The sequence below is a fragment of the Aquarana catesbeiana genome, linkage group LG12, assembly GCF_042186555.1.
Source record: "Aquarana catesbeiana isolate 2022-GZ linkage group LG12, ASM4218655v1, whole genome shotgun sequence".
Taxonomy (NCBI): domain Eukaryota; kingdom Metazoa; phylum Chordata; class Amphibia; order Anura; family Ranidae; genus Aquarana; species Aquarana catesbeiana.
Genome location: NC_133335.1, coordinates 207,614,246 through 207,637,664, shown reverse-complemented (window position 1 = coordinate 207,637,664; position 23,419 = coordinate 207,614,246). Strand labels below are relative to the sequence as shown.

Here is a 23,419-nt window from a genome sequence, read left to right as displayed (position 1 = left end):
GGGGCCAATCTGTGGAAAACGAGCTGCACACTGGAGGTAAGCATGATATGTTTGTTTTTTTTTTTTTTTTTTTTTTTTTTAAAACGAACCTTTAGTGTCACTTCAATTGCTTCCTTCTGGGACGACAGCCATTCAGACCAATTTGATGCACTGTGCAGCGTATGGTCTGAGCACTGACAGGCTAACCCCGGCAGCGATGCTGGCAGCACTCATACATCTATTTCCCAAAGACAACCTCTGGATATGACGCTGAGCACATGCACTTAACTTCTTTGGTCGAACATGGCGCGGCCTGTTCTGAGTGGAACCTGTCCTGTTACACTGCTGTATGGTCTTGGCTACCGTGCTGCAGCTCAGTTTCAGGGTCTTGGCAAACTTCTTATAGCCTAGGCCATCTTTATGTAGAGCAGCAATTCTTTTTTTTTTAGATTCTCAGAGAGTTCTTTGACATGAGGTGCCATGTTGAACTTCCAGTGACCAGTATGTGAGAGCGATAACACCAAATAACACCATTGGGGAGGGAAAATGGCTAATTTAACACACCTGCTCCCCATTCACACCTGAGACCTTCTAACACTAACGTGTCACATGACACTGGGGAGGGAAAATGGCTAATTGGGCCCAATTTGGACATTTTCACTTAGGGGTGTACTCACTTTTGTTGCCAGCGGTTTAGACATTAATGGCTGTGTGTTGAGTTATTTTGAGGGGACAACAAATTTACACTGTTATACAAGCTGTACACTCACTACTTTACATTGTAGCAAAGTGTCATTTGTTCAGTGTTGTCACATGAAAAGATAGAATAAAATATTTACAAAAAATGTGAGGGGCGTACTCACTTTTGTGAGATACTTTATATGGCATAGGCCTTATATGTCAAAAGGTTCTGCTTTTTGTGTTGCTTGAAGAGCAGACACACTTATTGTAAAGAGATCCTTTCCCACATTGTAATGCCGTCGTCAATTAAACCTTAAAATACCATATTCTAAGAAGCAGAATCCTGGGGTTAGCTCAGCCACAGAGCAGAATCTTGAAACCACACCATCCATCCTTTATGTCCAGTAATTGGTTTACGACTCTCACTCCCTGGTCCCCTGAGGCCGTCCAGAGACAGTCTGCCGCAGGTGAATGTGAGGTCTGTGCAACATCCGGCTGACTGTACGTGATGGATCATCCTAGTGTGTGACTTTACAGCCAAGATGTCCGACACCCTGCACCATCTGCATTTGTGTCTGATTAAAATATATATCTGGAAAGGTTTAAAACCTGCTATTCATGTGGGCAGTGTGAGGAAGAGGTGTTACCCTTTAATTTTACCCTAATGCAAAATGATATTGTATTTTTAACACATTATTGGACCTGATCTCAAACAATGGGCTTGATAAACTATAGTGTTTCGGGTCAAATTGTGCCGAATAAAAAACATAGTATGCCTGCATTCAAAAGGATTTGCAGCTTGTGTGCCAAAAATGGACAAATCAAAATTTGTGCTTTGCCACAGAAATGTTAGTTTCTGTGCCCTATAAACTGATAGGGATGGGCTCGGGCGTGTTCGCAACTTCACGTGCCCGCACCCGCCAGGAAGCTTACTCTGCGCAGCGCTAATCACAGGCAGTGAGACGTTTCGCGATCTCTGCAGCCACGGATCCGGAAATGTCTCACTGCCTGTGATTAGCGCTGTGCAGAGCAAGCTTCCTGGCGGGCGCGGGCACGTGAAGTTGCGAACATGCCTGAGCCCATCCTAAGAAACTAATATCTGTGCAGATCTCCATTTGGTCTAACCAGTTAAGGCCTCCCCATTCATTCCTCCTTCTGCCTAGCTGAGCATAGGAGAGAAGGCAGCCAGGGGGGTTTCTCTGATGATTGTCTGAACAGACAATTACTAGAGGGAGCAGACTAGAGGGAGCAGGCAGCGGGAATCCCGTGCTGTTTTGTTGTTTGCACTTCTCTCATCCTCCGGTGATCACTTCCTGATTGCAAGGGAGAAAGGAGAAGAAGTGATATAGTGAGCTGCTATAGCTTGTGTTATTACTTCCTGCATAGTGACAGCTCAACAGGTGTGTGCTGTCACTGTGCAATATTTATTATGCGCCTAAACCTCTGTTTGTTAGGGGCACTGTGCATCTGTTTGTCTGCACAAATCTACATTGTGCCGTGTAGGTCACTACAACATGTGCAGTGGAACCTTGGTTTACGAGTAACGCGGGTAACAAGCGTTTTGAAAGACGAGCAACTTTTTTTTTTTTTTTTTTAATTCTGACTCAGTTTGTGAGTGTTGTCTCGCAAAACGAGCAGAATTCAAGCTAATGGGGTGTGCAGTACTGCATTTGGCCAGAAGTGCGGGGGGCGTCGAGGACACTCGGAACGGTTCGGAGCTGTTCGGAATAACTCAGAATCACTCGGAAATACTTGGAAACACTCTCCGAGTTCAGCCGAGCTGTCCCCGAGTATTTCCGAGGCTCTTCTGCGTCCCCCCCACCCCCACCTCTGACCAATGCGGTATTGCATGTAATAGAAGTTAAAGTGATACTAAACCTTCGGCTTTTTTCTGCTAATCCTGCTCCTTTAAGGTAGTGTAGTGTCTTTTCACTTACCTTTTCGTTCAATTTCGTTTTCAAGTGCTTTTTTTTGGGGTTCATTTTCCCCACTTCCTGTTGTTCTCCCAGATGGTTGACCCCATCTGCAGAGCCATTCTGAAGGGGGTAATCATGCGTGCGCGCTCCCTCCACAGGGACTACATCCCCGCGGGGAGACGCTGTCTGCGCTCACAGGCACGGGAGCGGCAGTCGTGTATGACGTTGTAGCTCCGCCTCCCGTGCTCGTTCTCATTCAAGCGGTCAGGGAAAATGCGGCAATGCGCATGTGCGATGCCGCTAACCATAAAGGGAATTGTAGTTCACATTCAGCATATGACATAGTGGCAGGGAGCGCGATCCAATACCCGGAAACTGTGAAAATCTAAAGGGACTGTAAAGGAGGAAGTGCCGAAAATAGCTATGTAGAAAACAGGGAAAATAAAAATTTTGGTGGAAATAATATATAGATGCCAGATGTATGCAGCATATATATCAGATATATGCAAAAAAATATATACCTTTACAACCCCTTTAATGCAGAATGAATTATCTTTGTTTCCATTGACTTCTATGGGGAAACTCGCTTTGATATGCGAGTGCTTTGGATTACAAGCATTCTCCTGGAACGGATTATGTTCGTAATCCAAGGTTTCACTTTATAGTCTATCGATCCCAATGTGTTAACTTTTATAGGCAATATCTAGAAATTGAAATTTTGCTTAATTGGTAACCTGAAAATTTTACCTTTTTTGGTCTTGAATTGCTCCTGAAAAATAGCAGTGCACCTCCTGTGACTTGAAGCTCAAAGCTGTATGTGAGATTATCTAAGGCACTGTTGCCCCTGACTGCTAGTTTCACGAGAACCGGAATAAGAATTGGTGTTGTCACTGCTGTGCTGCTCACTGGTCCAGGTAGTCCTGCCTAGATTTCAGCTTTAAAGTGAACCTGTGCTTTGCTCATATAGAATAAACCTACATGTATGGTTAATTAAATAAAAAATTGGTAATCTTGCGCAGTCAGCTGGAACTGTCAGAAACCATGAAATCACGGCGAGACAGAAGTATAGTTAAATCACACTTGTTTAATAATAAAAGTAAAAGGAACAAAGGAAGTCAAAACATAGCCAAAGTTCAGTAACCAGAACTTATAGTCAGCCAAGCCAAAAGTCAGGGATCAATGTAGTGGAACAGCAAGCAGGATCTGGAGCCAGAAGGGATGTCAGCAAAGCAAGTCCTGAACAGGATCGCAGGAGATAGTCTCTGTGATGTTGACCAAGACGAAGGCAGAGATCCTCTGGACTGGACGACTTAAGTAGGCACGTCTGACAAGTAGAATATCATCAACAGCTGAGGAACTGTGGAGAGAGATAGGAGCTGGCAATTATCTGACAGCTGAGTGGCCAGCTCAGAGAAGGAAGGGCTGAGCCCAGCCCTGACAGGAACTTGATAACTGAAATAGACAGCCTACTGCAGCAGACACCATTCAGCTGATCCGTAGCAGATAATGGGAATTAAAAAACACAAGGGGAGGTGGTGCTGTGCGGTAAGATGACTACTATCTAAGTGCAAAATGCTTGAATATAAAGTGTAAGTGCTAAAGTGATATTTTGCATATGATCCACATTAGGTGCAATGGTAAAGCAAAGAAATCACAAACATGATTAATAAATGTGAACCAAATGAAAATGCGCAAAGAAACAAATAATTACAACAGTACAATAATAACAAGCAATGTAAGGAATGTCCAATATGCCCACCGAGGCACACACAAAATGGAAAGTGAATAGTTATTCAATTTGCCAGCCTAGACACTCATAACTAACAGAAAGTGAAGATGCATGACTCAATCAAAAAGTTGATGAATAAGTGATGGCTCCCTTCACCATGGACAGTCAGTAGACGGCTGATGTCTAGCCAATCCAATGTGATGACACCTCCATTGTACACTAGTCTCTCACCTTACTGCTGCAAGGTTACAGCATATGACTAGGTCAGGTCCTCCAGGGGTCCCTCTCGAATGGATCCAGGGGTAGTTCATCACGAAAAGCACAGCCTCCTATGTGATTCATCATGAGTGTACCAGCTCTATGTTTTATGTAAATAAATCCGTTTCCAAATGTTACACCATTTGGGATCTTTCTTCCACCTCTAATACTGGTAGTGGAGGACCCCCGAAGGACTTGACCTACCCTGTTTCCCCGAAAATAAGACCTAGCGTGATTGTCGGTAATGGCTGCAATATAAGCCCTACCCCCCAAATAAGCCCTAGTTAAAGTCCTTGTAGGTCTTATTTTCAGGGTAGGGCTTATTTGGGGGGTAGGGCTTATATTGCAGCCATCACTGACAATCACGCTAGGTCTTATTTTTGGGGAAACAGGGTAGTCACAAGCTGTAACCTTGCAGCAGGTAAAAGGCTAGTGTACACTGAGGTGTCATCACATTGGATTGGCTAAACATCAGCCGTCTACTCACTGTCCATGGTGAAGGGAGACATCACTTATTCATCAACTTTTTGATTGATTCACGCATCTTCACTTTCTGTTAGTTATGAGTCCCTAGGCTGGCAAATCGAATATCTAATTTACTTTCCAATTTATATGTGCCTCGGTGGGCACATTCGGCATTCATTACATTGCTTGTTATTACTGCACTGTTTTTTTTTTTTAATTATTTGTTTCTTTGCACATTTTCATTTGATTCACTTTATATTTATTCATCATGTTTGGGATTTCTATTTCAATGTGTTTATTGAGAATTTGTAATAAAGGTAAAAAAGATAACCGTACAAATGTTCGCTCAGAACTAGGGCCAACGTGGCCCAATCAGAAAGGATAAATGCATACTCAATGTACAGACAGCACTATATGCTTCAAATGGACAGAGTATTATCTTTCATGTTTGTCAAAATAGATGCTCCAGGAGCTTCCCAATAGAAGGAAAAAATGTGAGAAAATCTCATTGATCCAAGGTTTTGGACCTCAGAGAGGTGGTTCTGGAGAGAGCTGTGGAGACGTTCCCCAACCTTAGTGGCCCCAGAGAGCTTTGCAGGTCACCCCAAAGGGATGACGCTGTGACCCGCTCGGCTCGTCCTGGGCCGGATGGGTGTCTCGGTACCCACCACTCATCTTAAAAACGTGGGTATAATGCAACCCCTTCCCCTGGCCTAAGAGGAAGCTTTTATTCCTTGTGTTGTGATGACGATGCGTCCCATGAGCATTTTCGATAATTTGTCAAATTTTACTTATAGGTCATGTTTGTTATTTCTTTGCTTTACTGTTCCATCTAATGTGGATATCACTTTAGCACTTGCACTTTATATTCAAGCATTTTGCACTTAGTAGTCATCTTACAGCACAGCACCACCTCCCCTTGGGTTTTTTATGGTTAATTAAAACCCCTTCCTCCAGGGTAAAACATAAATCTACTTGACAGTCACACGACAGTCTTCTTGACAGGACTCCTTACCTGGAAATTGGCATTGTAGGCACCCAGCACTGCATTGTGGGAGGAAATACAATGACATTCTCCTCCAATTCTAGACCTATTTCACTTTGTTCCTGCACAAGCGGCTGGGGAGACAATCAAATCCCTAATCTGATCCTAATTTCTTTTTGAAGTATCCCGAGGGGCTAAAGAAAAAAAAAAACTCTGGTTGCAATACTCCCCTTAAAAGTGGTTGTAAACCTCAGACATGAAATATGAGCAAAGCATATCCTTCCATAGTGTGTGCTAGTTTCAATCCAGAGCACTAAATGTCATTTCTCTCTGCTGCTTCTATCCTCTGCTATCAGCATGAGTCACTTCTGATCTGTTTTTCTGACACCAAAATATAAATGATGACGGGGAGGGCACAGTCTGTGATTGACAGCCTCAGCTCTGTTGCTGTGTGCTGTATGAAGAGGGGTGTGTCCATTCCCTCCAATCAGCTCCCAAAGCTATCCTCACTGATGTAACCTTAGCTCTCCGCCCCCTATGTTTCAGAGCTGAGAGATCCTGTGTAAACTCTGCAGTTTGAATGGATGTAGGAAAGATGACTGTAGATAAAAAGGTACAACTTATGTAGGATGACTTGTTTAATCTCGGTGTATCACCTGAGGCCAGTCACTTCATTGGGTATATGTAAGGGTTTACAACCACTTTATTTTAAAGCAGTCCCCTGTAGTATCCCTTTTTGCCACAATATGCCCTCAGGTTGAATGATGCCCAGCCTAGAAGACTAAAGCTGGATACAAACTATACAACTTTCGATTTCCTTTAGATTTAGCTTGAACTATGTAGTTGAAGGGCCTGCCTGATTGCATACACATTGAAAGTGTTTAGTGTTGACTTCATATTATATGGTTTTGGTAAATCTAAAGGAAAAAAATCTAAAGAAAATTGTTTAGTGTGTATCCAGCTTTAGGCTGGGTTCACACTTATGCGATTGTAGACCTTGCATGTGATTTGCACCGCATTGCTGTGCACATCACATGCAATGTCTGTGGAATGCGAATTCAGCCATGCAGTTTGTATGGCTGAAATCGCATTTGCACTAAAATGGGGCAGAACCCTTTTTTTTGTCCCCTCTGGAATCTGATTGCATGGATGTTCCGACCCATGCGATCCGATTCCACAGTTCGCACTGCGTTCTTGCAAACCAATTTGGGTGTGTCATTCATTTTATATTGACACCCGCGGTTCGCAGTGTGAACTGCCTGCGATTCAGATGTGATGCAGGAATCTCTGTGGTTCCTGCATCACATCAGTAGGGACCAGCTGACATTCAGTCCATCTATGGGCTAGCTGGTTGTACATAAGTCAATCTATCGATCGACTTGTGTGCAACCAGTCTGTCTGTTTTTTCCTGAACGATCAATGCCACCCTCTATAGCAGTAATAAGTAAAAAAAAGTAAATAAAATACTGCAGCGAGGGCCACAAGGAGGGGGCGGAAAAAAATAAACGTATTACTTTTCCCTCCGCATGCAAAACACAGGTGTGCTTTAAAGAGGTTATGTATGGCTATGGTAAATAAAAATTATTTAAAGCTGAAATCTAGGGGCACCCATATGAAGCATCATATATCAGTTATAACGTTAAAGTAGAACTATGGGCAAAACTTTTTTTTTTCATTTTGGTTTGGAGCAAGGGAGGGTTATAACCCCTGTCAGATTTATTTTTTCTCCATCTGTGTCCCTTTCAGGAGATTTCCCTTCACTTCCTGTCCCATAGCCAACAGGAAGTAAGAGGAAATCACTGCAAATTTAAGAGAATTTCTTGGCGACCCCCAGATCACCAGAACTAGTGTCCCCATTGGAAGATTTTCCCTCTAAATGTGGAGTTTTCTTTTACTTTCACTTTTGCTGATAATGGTAAACCGGACAAATAAAGGGGGGATCTCCTTAACGGGAGAACAGGCGACAATAAAAACTGACAGGTGTTCTAATCCCTCTCCACTTTTACCTTTTAGTTCTACTTTAATTTTTGTTTCACACAAAAAAAAATTGGAGGTTAAAAAGAAGTCTTTCTCTGTTTTTTTGTTTTTTTTTTTTTTTGTTTTTTTGGGTTTTTTTTGTTTTGTTTTTTTTTTTTTAAACTAAGTATACTATGTTTGTATGTATGTTATTTTATTCTGAATTTATTCCCACAAAAGTGCAATAAAAAGTCAATTACAATTTTGCGATGCTTCTGTTTCCGTAAAAAAAAGATGTATTGATGACTCAGGTGTTCCAGAGTAGCTGATGTGCTGGGGGGAGTACAGGGCTTCATAGCAAGATTATTAAAAAACAATACTGACCCCCCCCCCCCCACACACTGATTACATTTGTCTCTAACACTTTCCACTGTGTGTGAATGTCAGATCAAGACCAGACAGGAGGAGGAGAAGAAGCAGCTGTGCTCTCTGCGGGACATGCTCAAGCCTACTCTGCAGGTCGAACCCAAAGAGGTAAAGACCATCCTATGTTTTGTAGTGCTTCCTTCTAACCAGAAACCCGAACGCTTTCTTTTCAGGCTGTCCTTCATTTAAATTGTTCACCCATTTAAATTTTTCGTTTAGATGGACTATTAGATTTAGATCGACTTTACGTAAATGACTAACAATTTAAAGCCCAGCTACAGCAACAGTTTTTCTTTCTCTTTCGGGATAAAGGTTTTAACCTCAATGCTGGCCCTTTAAGAGGTTTATGATGCTGGGAGGCACCGTGACCGCAGTGATTATTATTTATCTATTAATTCAAGGTACTTATATAGCGCCATCAATTTATGCAGTGCTTACATATACATTCACATTAGTCCCTACCCTCAAGGAGCTTACAACCTAAGGTCCCTAACTCACATTCATACATACACATACTAGGGCCAAATTAGACAGGGTCAGATTAACCACTTCATACCACACCCATAGTCAAATGACGTCCGCAGGAGGGGTCTCCCATCCTGGGCGGGCGTCATATGAGGTCTTGGGCTTCCCGGCCGTCTAGGGGGGGCGCGTGTCCGCCGCGTCACTCGGGAGCCGGTGCGCGTGCCCGGTGGCTGCGATGTTTGCCGTGCACCCGCGATTGTCGGTAACAGAGCCGGGATGGGGATCTGTGTGTGTAAATACACAGATCCACGTCTTGTCAGGGGAGAGGAGACCGTTCGTGTGTTCCCAGTACAGAGGAACACCAATCGGTCTCCTCCCCTTGTGAGACCCCTCCCCCTACAGTTAGAATCACTCCCTAGGTAACACATTTAACCCCTTGATCACCCCCTAGTGTTAACCCCTTCCCTGCAGGGGACATTTATACAGTAATCAGTGCATTTTTATAGCTCCCCGGCCCGCTTTCACAGGGAGGAGGGGGGGTGGGGGAGCAAGTAGATGCTGCACATGGTACATGTTACACCCTAAATATGGGTGTAACATGTTCACAAAGGTGAACTTATCCTATACAGTAAAACTAAAGGCAAAGCTTTTTTTTTTTTGCCAGTTTTATTCTTGCCATCTGTGTCCCATTGGGGAGATTTTCCTTAATTTCCTGATCCATGTCCAAAACAGTGTGTCATATCACATACATAATACAGTATAAAAGCAGAAAAAAAGTTCTCTAATACTCACCTCTGTCTGTGAGGTCCCTCACTGGGGCCAGCATCATCTCTCTAGCTTCCCCCAGGTGCTGGGTTTTTGGTTATCCTGATTGGCCAGCGTGGGGTGACATAACTCCATGCTTTCATTCATCTCGGCACGTAGGCACCATGCCAAGAATGTACCCTGTATGCACAGTTTGGTGTACATTTTAAAGAATACTGCAACAAGCAGGTACATTATATTTTATTGCATGTCTCTTCTGCAATAAAAAGTTCCTGCTTCTAAGTTTCCTATGTTGGACTTTAGTTCCACTTTAACACAGCAGTGTTCTTTTTTTTTTTTCTGAGCCCAATATAACATGATCATGCCAATAAGTCCATAATTTTACCATTAAGGGTAGATTTAGACATAAAATAAGTAAAATATTCCATCTTCACAGCCGTTTCTAACAGTGTTTCTAAGAAAAAAAAAAGTGCATTTGCTGCCACCATAAAGCATGAAAATTTGCAATCACACAAATGGAGTGAATTTCCCCAACAGGTAACACAGTTATTACCAGTTGCCAACCGCCCCATAGCAGATTTGCTGCTAAAGGGCGGCTGCTGTGTGCAGAATCACATATATATATAGATATATATCTATATATATATACATGTGATTTTGCACTTCTTGGTAGGGGCGCGCCGCTTCTGCTGTGGTTAGTCACAGTAGAAGCCGATCAGCAGGTGCCAGCCAATGGATGTCCTCTGGCACCCGCCGATCATCTAGTAGAGACACAAGACGAAGCTCTGCTTATGTAAACAAGACAGAGCTCTGTTCTATCTGGGGGGAAGTGATGGATTTTCTTTCCCTGCTGAGCAGGGAAAGAAAATCCATCACATCCCTTATTGAAAGCACCTCACATAGTACACGTTTAACCCCTTCTAAGCCAGTGTCATTAGAGCATATTTTTAGCACTGATCACTGTATTAGTGTCACTGGTTCCCACAAAGTGTCAAAATATTCAGATTGTCCGCCGCAATAAGGCAGTCCTGCTATAAGTCACTGACCGCCGCCATTACTAGTATATAAAAAAAAAAATTCCAGCATATATACTATAGTTTTGTAGATGCTTTAACTTTAAACCAATCAATATACGCTTATTGGGATTTTTTTCTTGCCAAAAATATGTAGCATAATTTTTTTTTTTTTTTTTTTTTTAATTGTTTACAGCGAAAAAAAAAAAAAATCCAGTGGTGAGCAAATACCACCAAAAGAAAGTTCTATTTGTAGGAAAAAAAAGGACATACATTTTATTTGGGTACAGCGTTGCATGACCACGCAATTGTCAGTTAAAAAAAATAACGCAGTGCGAATAGCAAAAAAAATGGCCTGGTCAAATCTTCCGGAGGTCAAGTGTTTAATAATCACCTAAAATAACCAACTTAATAAAAATCCATACACACAATCACCCAGTGAGAATAGAGTGTCCACAAGTAATTCATATAGAAAATATATCATATCTGATAGTGTCCAATTTTCGATACTAGTAGTATCTTTCAAATTCCACACCATTGTGCAATAAAAGTGATCTCCTCTCCCCATAGGTCACCACACTCACCAATGTTCAGCAAATTATGCTCTCATCAGGATCATTTTTAACGGCTCCTCAGATTTACACCACCTGCAATTGCTTTTCCCCTTCTTATCAGCACTGGGACATAGCATAATCTTGTATCAACTTGTTATTATCATTCGACTTCAATTAAAAGAAAACTCGCAAGCGCATAAAACAAAAAAAAAAAATAGAGCCGATAGTGTCCCCAATGGGGTAAACAGGTTATGTAAAACTATACATGAGAAATAGATATGATGCTCTTAATGATGGGAATTATCAGGTATGATTACAAATATGCTGATTACTGTTAAACATATTGGTAAATGTTAACTAACCTAACAGTTACTGTTTTTGTTATATGGAAAAACGTAATAAAAATGCAATGTTAAAAAAAAAAAATTGGGGGCGATAAATAAATCCACATTTATTAAACATCAGAAACGCCAAGGTCAGTCGGGCCGGTGAATGTGGCGTCTCACTTGGTCCACCTGCCTGCTTCACTTCTGGTCGGACAACCCTTCCGGTTGCTGTACAGTCCCACCCTGAAGCATTTCATCCTTACAACTTTGTCAAAGCTTTACCCTTTAACAAGGTCGTTAGGATGAAATGTGTCAGGACGGTACGGCAACCAGAAATGAAGGCAGACACCAGACGAGAAGTGACATGGACGGGAAGACCGGGTTAGGCGCCACATTCACCGGCCCGAAGGCCTAGACATTTTTGATGTTTGATCATAGTGGATTTATTTATCGGCCCTATTTTTTAATGCACTTGTGAGTTTTATTTTAATTTGAAGTTAGGTGATAATAAAAAGTTGATACGCTTTGTTAGTCCTTTTTCCTCAGTCCCAGTGCCAATAGAAGGGGCAAATGATTGGAGGAACTAGCATTCTCAAAGGGAGATTTCAATAATGGCAATCTCTGTTGTTTTCTCATGACAGAGCCCCTTTAACACAGCACAGGATTCAGAAAGTGTACTCCTGCTGCCCTTATACTGACCCAGTTAGATGGTCTGTGAAATGCTGGCAACAATAGGTTATACAAAACTCATAAATTTGTAAATTAAGTGAACTCTATAATTTTAGTACGGCTGTATGTTTTTACTTAATAGAATCGGTAGCACACTGATTGCTTTCACATGTTGCCTAGAATTGCTCTTTAATATGCTAATGCTGTCTCTGCTCTCAGTCAAGCTTACATTAATATAAAGCAATACAGATGTCAGAATGTCAAATTCAATGCATTAACTATACATCGGGCTAGCTGTATTATCTCTCTTTTGTAGACAAAAGCAACTAAACTGCAGATCTTTCAACCAAATGGCATGGGTGGGTGTTGGAGTGTGTAGGAAACTCTCTAGATAATGGATTCACATTTCTTTATTTTCCAGTTTTTTTTTTTCTTATCAAGCAAGCAAGGAGTGTTGTCATCTCTCTGAGGTGACAAGAAGGAAGGCAAGAAATAGATATCTTTCTCTTGAGTATATTCTTCATAGCAACTCTGATAGGCAGCTAGAAGAGAATATTGTTCCACATCCCAGCGTGACTACAGAAGCATACATGGGTGCAATGGCAAGAAATATTAATCCACCACAACCTTTTTATTTAAAGTAAAACAAAATCATTAATTTGTATTAGGTGGAGCACCTCTAAAATAATAAACATTTTCTACACGAATAGTTCAAGGAGCAAAGCTCTAAATTCGCTACCCATAACAAACAGTCGCAATCTGTCTTATACTGGGCTGACAGTACAGTAAATTCTGATGTCTGGTTTCTGTAGGTTACTGCTCTTTACACCTCACGCATTTCTCTTTCTGCTGTTGAATAAGACCATTTGTGTTGTATTACGAATCTATTATTTACAAGGTTACACTCCCCTGGCAGCTCAGGTTGTTCAGTATCTCTTCTTGGATGCAGAAAGACCAAATGTACCCATCTATAGGCAAGGCAGACTCATAATGGCATTTGACGTGTCTACTGAACGTCTATATCAGGTCTCCAAATTGCAGCCCGCGAGCCAGATGTGGTCCTATACTTGCCTTTATCCAGCACTTGATGCACCATTTCACCTACTGACACTAAAGGGGCACTTTTCCTCTTACTAAAACCAATGATGGGGCATTGTTTACTCCCGCTAATGCCAGGGAGTTTCTTAATTCCACTGGCCACAGTCTGCCCCTACTAAAGCCTGAAGGACAGTAAAGTGGCCCTTTGTTTAGAAAGCTTGGAGATCCCTGGTCTATATTGTGTTGCGGAAAGCAGAAGTAGTCATATTAGAACCTCGTACTCTCCCTGATGTGGTCCTCAAGTGACTGCATCTTCCATCCTAGTCATTCCGTTTCTAAACACAGACTGCTGTCCTTGAAAATCAGGACGATCCATAAGAAGGCCAGGAGAAAAAAACAACTATGTAACGGAACGTCCCACACTCCGCTTGAGTGCTTCCAACAGTATACCGCTTCCTAAGTCCTGGAACACGAGCCCAATGGATCTGGCTATAGGAACACCCAAGAATCAGACAACACCAGTCTTGGAGTACATCAGAAATAGCCTTTTATTTGAGATCTCACACAAATATATACAGCAGGATGACAATACAAACTGTATCCAGAAACCTAATTAACATGAGCTAATTATCTAATCCTTTAGACAGCCTAGGTGACTAAGAGAAATGACCTTTAGGGCAGACTTGTGGTCACCGAGCTTCACACAGTAGCAGAGTTAATTAACACAAACAACAATGGGTGAAAAGACTCTTAGAGCCCACACTAGACTTATTTACAATAAACACATTATAGCAGACAACAGACAGGTGAGTGGAGTTGATGACATTAGCATCTAACAATATGAGTCCCAACAGTATGAATCAGTCACTATTCTAATATGGCATATAAAGGGTTCCCAGAGTCTGTGTGTCTTGGGGGGACTTGAACCTGAATCCAAAGTAACACCACCTCCAGGGTCCCCAGGCATACAGCTCACAGAGAGCACCATTCCCCCAAATGCCAGGGCCCATAATCGGTGGGCAAGCATTCAGTCCCCTCCAAAAGCCTCTGTCCTGGCTAGGTCTGTCACAAACTACATCTAAAAACAACCTTTTGTGGCTCATAACCAACTACCTTTATCATAGTTGATGGACATGCATACTGTGCTGAGATTAAGTTGTGTGGTTTAAGTGCACTTCAACGTAGACAGCCTCCAGTGTCAATTCACTGTGTCAATATCACCATGCACGAGGTTCCAGAACATCCATGCTTATTCAGTAAGGCTAAGAACAAAGTGCTAAAAATTGTTTTGGGCAGAGTGGGACAGGATTAGAACATCTGTCAGATATTTACTCCTTTCTAGGCCTCCACTGGGGAGGATCTCCATCGCTTTCTAGCAAAGAGACAGGGAGTGATGAGGAATCTCTCTACTGGAGATGGCAAGAGCTACCAAAAACATGTTTTATAGTAACACGGGGAGGGTTTCTGTATCTGACCTTCCTTGTTTTTACAATGACCCACACATATTCCCATTGCCCTGGTATCACTGGGACAAGAAAGGAAGACAAACCTTTCCATTGGGTTTCCACTTGGCATTAAAAATGGAACTTCTGACTCTTCAGCACTAAAACTGAAAAATAAAAATTTTGGCTGAAGTTGGGCTTTTAGTCAATTGAACTATTTTTGCTGTTCATTACGACACATTGCATTTAGCTTGGACTTTTCTGCACTGAATAAACCCATTTAGGGCCTGGTTCACACCTATGCATTTTTTTTGTGCTCTTTCATTTTTGCAGAAACAGACTACAGTCTATTTAACATGGTTTTCTATGGGTCACATTCACATCTGTGCATTTTATGGAAAGGGCCAGGGACTTTTTTCTGGTTTTTGGTTCCGTAGCCTTCAATGGATCAAAAACGTGTACTGGAATATGCAAACTGCAACCTGCATAGGTGTGTGAACCAGGCCTAAAGCTACTAAATACTGTTGTCACCAAAAAAAAAAAATCCTATTAGGCCCCTCTCCAGTGGCTCGTGTTTCCTTCCTTTGCTCCATTCAGGCTCTGCCGCCTCCACCAGGGGGTGTTAAATGTCTTTGTTCCATCCTTTGACCCCTACATTAAAACTGTATCCTATAGTAGCAAAGGGGTCAGAGGAAGGAACCGTGGCACACAGTGGAGGTACAGGCAGCTGGCAGTCCTGGAACAGTCCTGGAAGTGCCAAATGCTAAAGAGTCTGATGGAGGGCAGCACTGGATTGGAGGAAAAAATGGAGACATTTGTTGCTGGAGAGGTAAGTACAATACATTAGTTCTTTTGCAAAGGTTTGCTATAAAGATTCTTTTGGGTGATGAGTGTCACTTTAAGGTGCCGACATTAAAAGTCCTTCTAACTGGGTATTGGGTGTTAATATACTGTGTGATTAATATTTCTGCCTTGCTGCATAGTACTGACATGGTTAATATAGTGTTATTGCTGTTCTAATATTCTTCTCTCTGTCCTCCTTCTCCCTCTTTGCTTTCCAAAGTTCAGAAGAGTAAGTTAATCGATTTTTATTTCATTTTTCCTTTTCCTGCTGCTTCTTTCGTAAATATCAGACCCTGACATTTTCCTAAAGCTCTACGTATTTACAGAAAAAAAAAAAAAAAACACTAGTCTCCTTCCCAGCCCAGAAATAAGCTGAATGTTTTTCTAAGCTTTTGGCAAATGTAGTCATTGTTGAGTTTGCATGCACAGTATGTGAGATTATGATGTGACAAATCGACTTTACCATCACTGGAGGACGTTACATGACGTTATATGATATGTACTGTAGCAAATGTATTTATACAGCACTGAGAAGCTATGGTATTTTTATAAACCTTATAATTTGATTCTATCCTTTAGGGTACAGTGCTTTTTTTTCAGAAGTCTCTCCACTCACCAGGAGATTTTGTGTAGTGATTAGCAGCCCTCTGATCGTTAACTTTAATCGGAGAGCTGAAAACTGGTAAAACATATATGAAGTTATGCATGCTAAAATGGACTTGTGACAGAGGGTTTCCATAAATACAATGGGTATAGAAAAGAATGACTCCCTTTAAAATAATCAAATGTTTGTTGCATTGCAACCTGAAATGAAGACAGACACAATTTTTGTTTTATCCAGCTGTATTTACTAAGTGCATCTTATAACATCCAAGTAAAAGATGTAACACCAACATGTCAAAAAAAATGTAAAAACAGAATCACTGAGTAGGAAAAAGGATCATCCCCCTTATGTATTTTGTTGAACCACCTTTTGCTTTAATTACAGTCTTTAGCCTGTTGGGATATGTCTGTAAATATTTTTTTTCCATTAACCACTTCAGCCCCAGAAGATTTGGTTGCTCAATGACCAGGCCATTTTTTTTGCGATACGGCACTGCGTCACTTTAACTGACAATTGCGCGGTCATGCAACGCTGTACCCAAGCAAAATTGACGTCCTTTTTTTTCCCACAAATAGAGCTTTCTTTTGGTGGTATTAGATCATCTCTGAGGTTTTTATTTTTTGTGCTTTAAACAAAAAAAGCAACAACTTTGAAAAAAACACAATATTTTGTACTTTTTGCTATAATAAATGTCCCCTATTTTTTTTTTTTTTTTTTAAAAAAGCACATTTTTTCCTCAGTTTAGGCCAATATGTATTCTTCTACATATTTTTGGTAATAAAAATCGCAATAAGCGTATATATTGATTGGTTTGTGCAAAAGTTATAGCGTCTACAAAATGGAGGAATGATTTATGGCATTTTTATTTATTTTTTTAACCAGTAATGGCGGCGATCAGCGTTTTTTATCGGGACTGCGACATTATGGCGGACAGATCAGACACTTTTGACACCATTCACAATTATACAGCAATCAGTGCTATAAAAATGCACTGATCACTGTGTAAATATCACTGGCAGGGAAGGGGTTAACACTAGGGGGCGATCATGGGGTTAACTGTGTTCCCTAGCATGTGTTCTAACTGTAGGGGAATGGGAGTGACTGGAGGAAATGATAGATCGTTGTTCCTAGCTAGTAGGAGCTCACGATCTGTCTCTCCTCTCCTCACAGAACAGGGATTTGTGTGTTTACACACACGTCCCTGTTCTGGCTCTCGTGCAAGCGGCCGGTCGCACGCCGTTGCTCGCGGTCATTGCACACACAAGCTTCATCCAACGTGTTTCGTCTAGTAGAATGGCATCAGGTGCTGGACACACTGACTCCACATCAGAATATAAAGGGATATGCCGGGATCCGCTCCTGCTTCTCAGGACCAATCACATCTACTAGCATGGATCCTTCTATGAAATAATCTTTCTTAGACAAGCCAACTAATAGAGGGGTTCAGACCTCACACATCTCTTGTTCCAGCAATAGAATTTGATGAGCTGAGGACTATAATCACTAAACACAACCTTTCTGAAACCTTTTTTGGAAGTCAAATCCTGCACAGGGTTCAGAGAGCTCCCCTCTAAAACTGGCATTTGAGAGAAGTTCCATTAGGGGAAGGAAGGATGCGTTTCATGTATTTCACCATGCAATTTCTCAGTGCGTCAAATGCAATCGGGGAGGCAGGGAGTGGGGAGAAAGTAAGATTAGTATCCTTGATGTGCCTACTTTGCAGTGAACCTGGTGCAGTGCCTGTTGGGAGGCAAAGTAAAGGCTCAACGTACATGGCTAACCTGCTAAGCCTATTTTGGATAAAAATGTTAGTCTTTTACAAGGCAGGTCATAAAAAACTGAAACTTTACCTCTTGAACTAGTTAAGAAAAAAAAATACTTATGGATCACGTTAAAAATCCATTTTCCTAGAACTGGGGCTACCAGCTAGGGCCATGGGTCCTAGGACTAGTTTACCCTAGTGCGATTTCAGATACGACTTGAGTTGCACAGAATCACATGACAATGGAAATTACATTGATTTCAATGGTGCCTGTTCATCTCAATGCAGTGCAACTGCGATGCAACTTTGGGGAAGGTACCTGTGCTACTTTGGTGCGATGTGACATGATTTTGTGCCCCATAGACTTAAGTAGAGATGCACCAAAAATGCATGCACATGTTTTTTGCTGTGTTTTTACTTGCGATTTGTGTTGGTTGTTACTATTTAATTAAAAAAAAAAAAAAAAAAAACTATTACCACACAGCCATGGCCAAAACTTTTGAGAATGACATAAAATATTAATTTTCACATGATCTGCTGCCTCAGTTTTTATGATGGCAATTTGCATATACTCCAGAATATTATGAAGAGTGATCAGGTGAATTGCAATTAATTGCAAATCTCTCTTTGCCATGAAAATGAACTTAATTCCATAAAAAGCCTTTCCACTGCACTTGTGAATAAGGCTTCAGGGCGTCCAAGAAAGTCCAGCAAGTGCCAGGACCGTCTCCTGCAGTTGATTCAGCTGTGGGATCGGGGCACCACCAGTGCAGAGCTTGCTCAGGAATGGCAGCAGGCAGGTGTGAGTACATTTGCACACACAATGGGGAGAAGACTTTTGGAGGATGGCCTGATGTCAAGAAGAGCAGCAAAGAAGCCACTTCTCTCCAGGAAAAACATCAGAGACAGACTGATATTCTGCAAAAGGTACAGGGATTGGACTGCTGAGGACTGGGGTAAAGTAATTTTCTCTGAATCCCCTTTCCGATTGTTTGGGGCATCCAGAAAAAACTTTGTCCAGAGAAGAAAAGGTGAGCGCTACCATCAGCCCTCTGTCATGCCAACAGTAAAGCATCCTTTCATGTGATCATTCATGTGTGGGGTTGCTTCTCAAAGGGAGTGGAGCCATGAATAAAATGGTGCAAAAACATCTTCTGAGAGCAACGTCTCCCAACCATCCAAGAAAAGTTTGGTGATGAACAATGCCTTTTCCAGCGTGATGGAGCGCCTTGCCATAAGGCAAAAGTGATAACTAAGTGGCTTTGGGAACAAAATGCCGAAATGTTGGATTCATGGCCAGGAAACTCCTCAGACCTTAATCCCATTAAGAACTTGTGGTCAATCCTCAAAGGCCAGGTGAACAAAAAAACCCCCACAAATTCAGACAAACTCCAAGCATTGATTGTGCAAGAATGGGCTGCCATCAGTCAGGATGTGGCCCAGAACTTAATTGACAACATGCCAGGGCGGGTTGCAGAGGTCTTAAAAAAGAAGGGTCAACACTGCAAATATTGACACATTAAGTTTATGCAAAGAAATTGTCAATAAAAGCCTTTGACACTTATGTAATGCTTGTAATTATACTTCAGTATACCATAGTAACATCTGATAAAAATATCTAAAAATGCTGAAGCAGCAGACTTTGTGAGAATTAATATTTGTGTCATTCTCAAAACTATTGGCTGTATATAGACAGACCCGAAACCTCACAAATTTGAAAGATGTAATGTATTTTATTCTGCAGTGATTATTAACACCTTTATAAAAATGTTGTGTAATGCCAAATATTTTTTTTTTTAACAACAAAGTTGGTCTTTATTGGAAAAAGAATAAACATGGTATGATACACATTGCTCTTGACAAGAGAAAAATGCAGTTATAGACACGAGAGCAGCATAACAATCGGTGTAATGCCAAATATTTAATGGCTACAAACCTTGTCAACCTTTCAAACCTTTCAGTACCCGCTGCATTGTTCCCAGCCAGTATATAGTCTTTAAGAGGTATGGATTGGACATGACTCCAACTCCATTGGAACTACACTATGTGCCATAACTAGTTTTTACATAAGCAGTGTTTTTTTTTTCTCGTTTTTTTTTTAGTTTTTTTAACTGCTGTAGACCTTGAACTTTGTGGAGCATTATGCTTCCCTTCCCCAAACCCCCAAAGGGCCAATTAAGTTTGTCTTAAAAATAAAACCAACACAGTGGAATAGCATACTTTTGCTTCATCCTTTTTCTCTGAAATTCCTTTTTGAAAAATGAGGCTGCAATCACACTTTTGAATGTATAGGTGATGATTTACTGACTCCTTTTGACAAATACATGATTGGTACAAATTATGCTTCCGCTAATTAAAATCTCCACCGCAGCTTTCAGAAAAGTAATTACTCTACAAGGCCTTTATGAAAAGGATATATTAACAGGTTATCTAATTTACTGATAACAAGTCATCTTGCTAATCCATTTTGTAAATAGGAGGGACCACTCTTCATGTCACTGAAGAGAATGGGGCTGACAGATTAATTATCAAGTGCGAGGTGGTCTGATGCTATGAATGATGTCGGGGTTCGTCATCAGTCAAAGTCATATTGTGGAGGGAGACTTGCATCTATGTTAGGTGTTAAACACAGCAGATGTCTGTGAATTCATTTCACACCGCTTAGCGCCTTGCTTCTATTTCAGGGTCTTGTTTGCTGCTACATCTGAGCGTACATTCTGCATATGCAGTATCTCTCATAGTAAAGGCTTGAATGTTGGGTGACATCTTGGTGGACCCAGAATAATGATGTTGCAAAACAAACAGGAGTCTTTGCATATGTTTCTATACATGGGAAGCCCTACAGAGACCCACACTGAGCACTCATTGCAACCTGCCCCATATGCAGCGCTAATGGCCCTCATGGATTAAAGTGTCAGATATGGCAACCTGGACTTATGTTACTTAGATTACGTCCAGGATTTTGATGTGAATGGAGTGCTAGTATGAGTAAGTTTATATCTTCACTTTTTGGTGCCCAAGTGGAGCTTGTAGTCTTGTTTGATTCAGGTGACATTTCCTAAATGTTGTGAGAGCATGGGTGTGAAATCTGGGGAACGTGCTCCATGTCTTCTGCTGGGTGCTCTGGGTCTGGCCATGCTCTGCTTCCTTGCAGGTACCATGTTGTAGACTGATCTTCTACTAAGTTCCTGTGTAGTTACAGTGCCAACTTCACTCTTAGGAATCAAAGCTGCCAGCACAGGAGACAGAGCCTCCCATATTTCAACTTAATAACCACTGACAACAATGATTTATTTAGCTCTTACTGACCACCAATGTAAGGAGGAACTTCACCACTGTCCATCGACATAAGAGGGCACGTCCTACTGACCACCAACTTCCCCACTGACCAGTGCTTCAGGGGAGCACTTTCCCACTAAACGCCAATGTAAGAAACACTTTTCCAATATCCACCAACATAAGGGGCATTTTACCACTGACGGACAATAACCTTAGCCCCACCACTTTTCTCTAAAATGTTACAGTAGGCTCTAGAGCAGTGGTTCTCAACTCCTGTCCTCGGGACCCACTAACAGGCCAGGTTTGCAAGATAACTGAAATACATCACAGGTGATATAATTTGCTGCTCAATGATTGCAGTATTCTAGTCTGCATCTCTCCAAGGTAATACTTAAAATCTGGCCTGTTAGTGGGTCCTGAGGACAGGAGTTGAGAACCACTGCTCTAGAGGATATTAATTGAAGCCAACATATGGGAACCAATGTGCATACTATATCACAGCGCTAAATAATCACAAATCAAGTGCAATAATATTTCTCTATAAAATAAATGAATAAATAAGTCCAGTGTCCATTAAACAAGAAAAGTGCTCAGTGCTGTTGTTCCGCTTGCTCTTCACTTGCAATACCTTTATGGAACTAATCACCAATGTGCCACCACCTTCACGCCATAAAAGTCACTGGATAGCCATGACCCTCTTTTTTTTATCAGTGGACTATAAAGCAGTTGTACCCCTCTGATAGCGCTTTATAACCCACTTATAAAAAAAAGAGGGTCATGGCTATCCAGTGACTTTTATGGTGTGAAGGTGGTGGCACATGGGTGATTAGTTTGTTAAAGGGGAAGATGTACAATGTGAAGTATTGGAAGTGGAACAAGAGCATTGAGCACTTTTCTTGTTTAATGGACTTTGAACGTATTTATATATTCATTTTTTAAATAGAGAAATAATTAGCAATCGACACACTTTATTAATAGCGATTAATGCACTTTTGTTGATTATCTAGCGCTGTGATATGCTCATAGAGTAACACAAGTTTGTGTTTGGCACAGCAGCTTTTAAATTTATTCTGAAGTTACTTTGTACTGTGGTGCTACCTTTTGCATATTTATATGGGAATTGATGCTCCTGCCCTTGCCAGGAACACCAGTTCCTACCAGTTCCTACATGTTTACTAGCATTTGTAAAACCGTTTTCTGCCTGCAGTGGATTGGGTCTTATCCATCCTTGAAAGCAGCTGAACTTCTGGCCTTCCCATCGGTTATGCTTTTAGAGCCTTTGTTATCCACTGTGGAGCAAAAATGTCAACTCAGGCATTTTCCGCTTTGGCCATCCATTGTGGTGTGTTAACACACATTAGTCAATGCTCGTTACTTAATATTGTGCCCAGTGTGCCATAATGTGCATTGCGTAAGGGCCAACACACCACAACGAACCAAAAGATGCACATGACTTTTTTTTTTTTTTTTTGAGCAGAGTGTCAGAGCATGAATGGTATCCCAATTTAGGTACACTTTACTGTACCCTAAATTAGGATACCATTCATAATGAACAGGACTGCCCATACAGCAGGTGAATCACCATGTGTTAAGGGAACGCGCTCATTTTACTTTGCTTTTCCGCAACACAAGTGTAAACGGACCCTCAGTGTAATGAAAAATCTCATTAATTAGACCAATTGTTACCAACTTTTTTCATATGGGGGACTCAAGTGTCGGCCATGCCAGCACCAAAGGGTCATCCATAATATTCAGCAAATTATGCTACAGAATGTGGTCAGAGACTGCAGTCATGCAACAGAAGATGATAGAGACTATGGGTTAGCAAGAGATAGAGATTGCAAAACCTATTGAAGGAAAACAAATTCCTGACTGCAGAGGCCCTGGGGGCCGCACTTTATGTGCCAAATAGCTGCAGGTTGAGCATCAGTAGCTTAGAAAAAGGAGCTCTAGCTTTCAAATGCTGCATGTGCTAGTAAAAAGATCTGAAATTCTCCAGGTACGTTTTGTGCTTCAGGAGTCTAAGCGATTATCAGTTTCTTGAATATTGGCAATGAGGCAGTAAATACAATTATACTACAATGTAACTTAAATTGGAGGGGTTTAACCAAAATACGCTAGCTTTAATGGTCATGTAAAATAGCCGACGAGATTTGTCCCCATCATCTGCCCAGACTTTTTTTTAGTTCACTTGCTTACCTAGTTCTATCAGCTTTTGGCCAAAGCTCAGCCCACCTATCTGTTGGTAGTTAAGACTGTTGCAG

At 41.4% G+C, this 23,419-nt stretch overlaps 1 protein-coding gene across 1 annotated transcript in view; it reads left to right on the top strand.

Annotated features, from left to right (window-relative positions):
- The window catches only part of LOC141113460 (arf-GAP with SH3 domain, ANK repeat and PH domain-containing protein 1-like), a gene marked incomplete in the record, with an annotated part of 303,097 nt that overhangs the window by 197,268 nt on the left and 82,410 nt on the right, over window positions 1-23,419 (top strand). Inside the window, 1 exon segment of the mRNA XM_073606564.1 lies at window positions 8,417-8,503. Within this exon segment, the coding sequence (XP_073462665.1) occupies window positions 8,417-8,503 (87 nt within the window).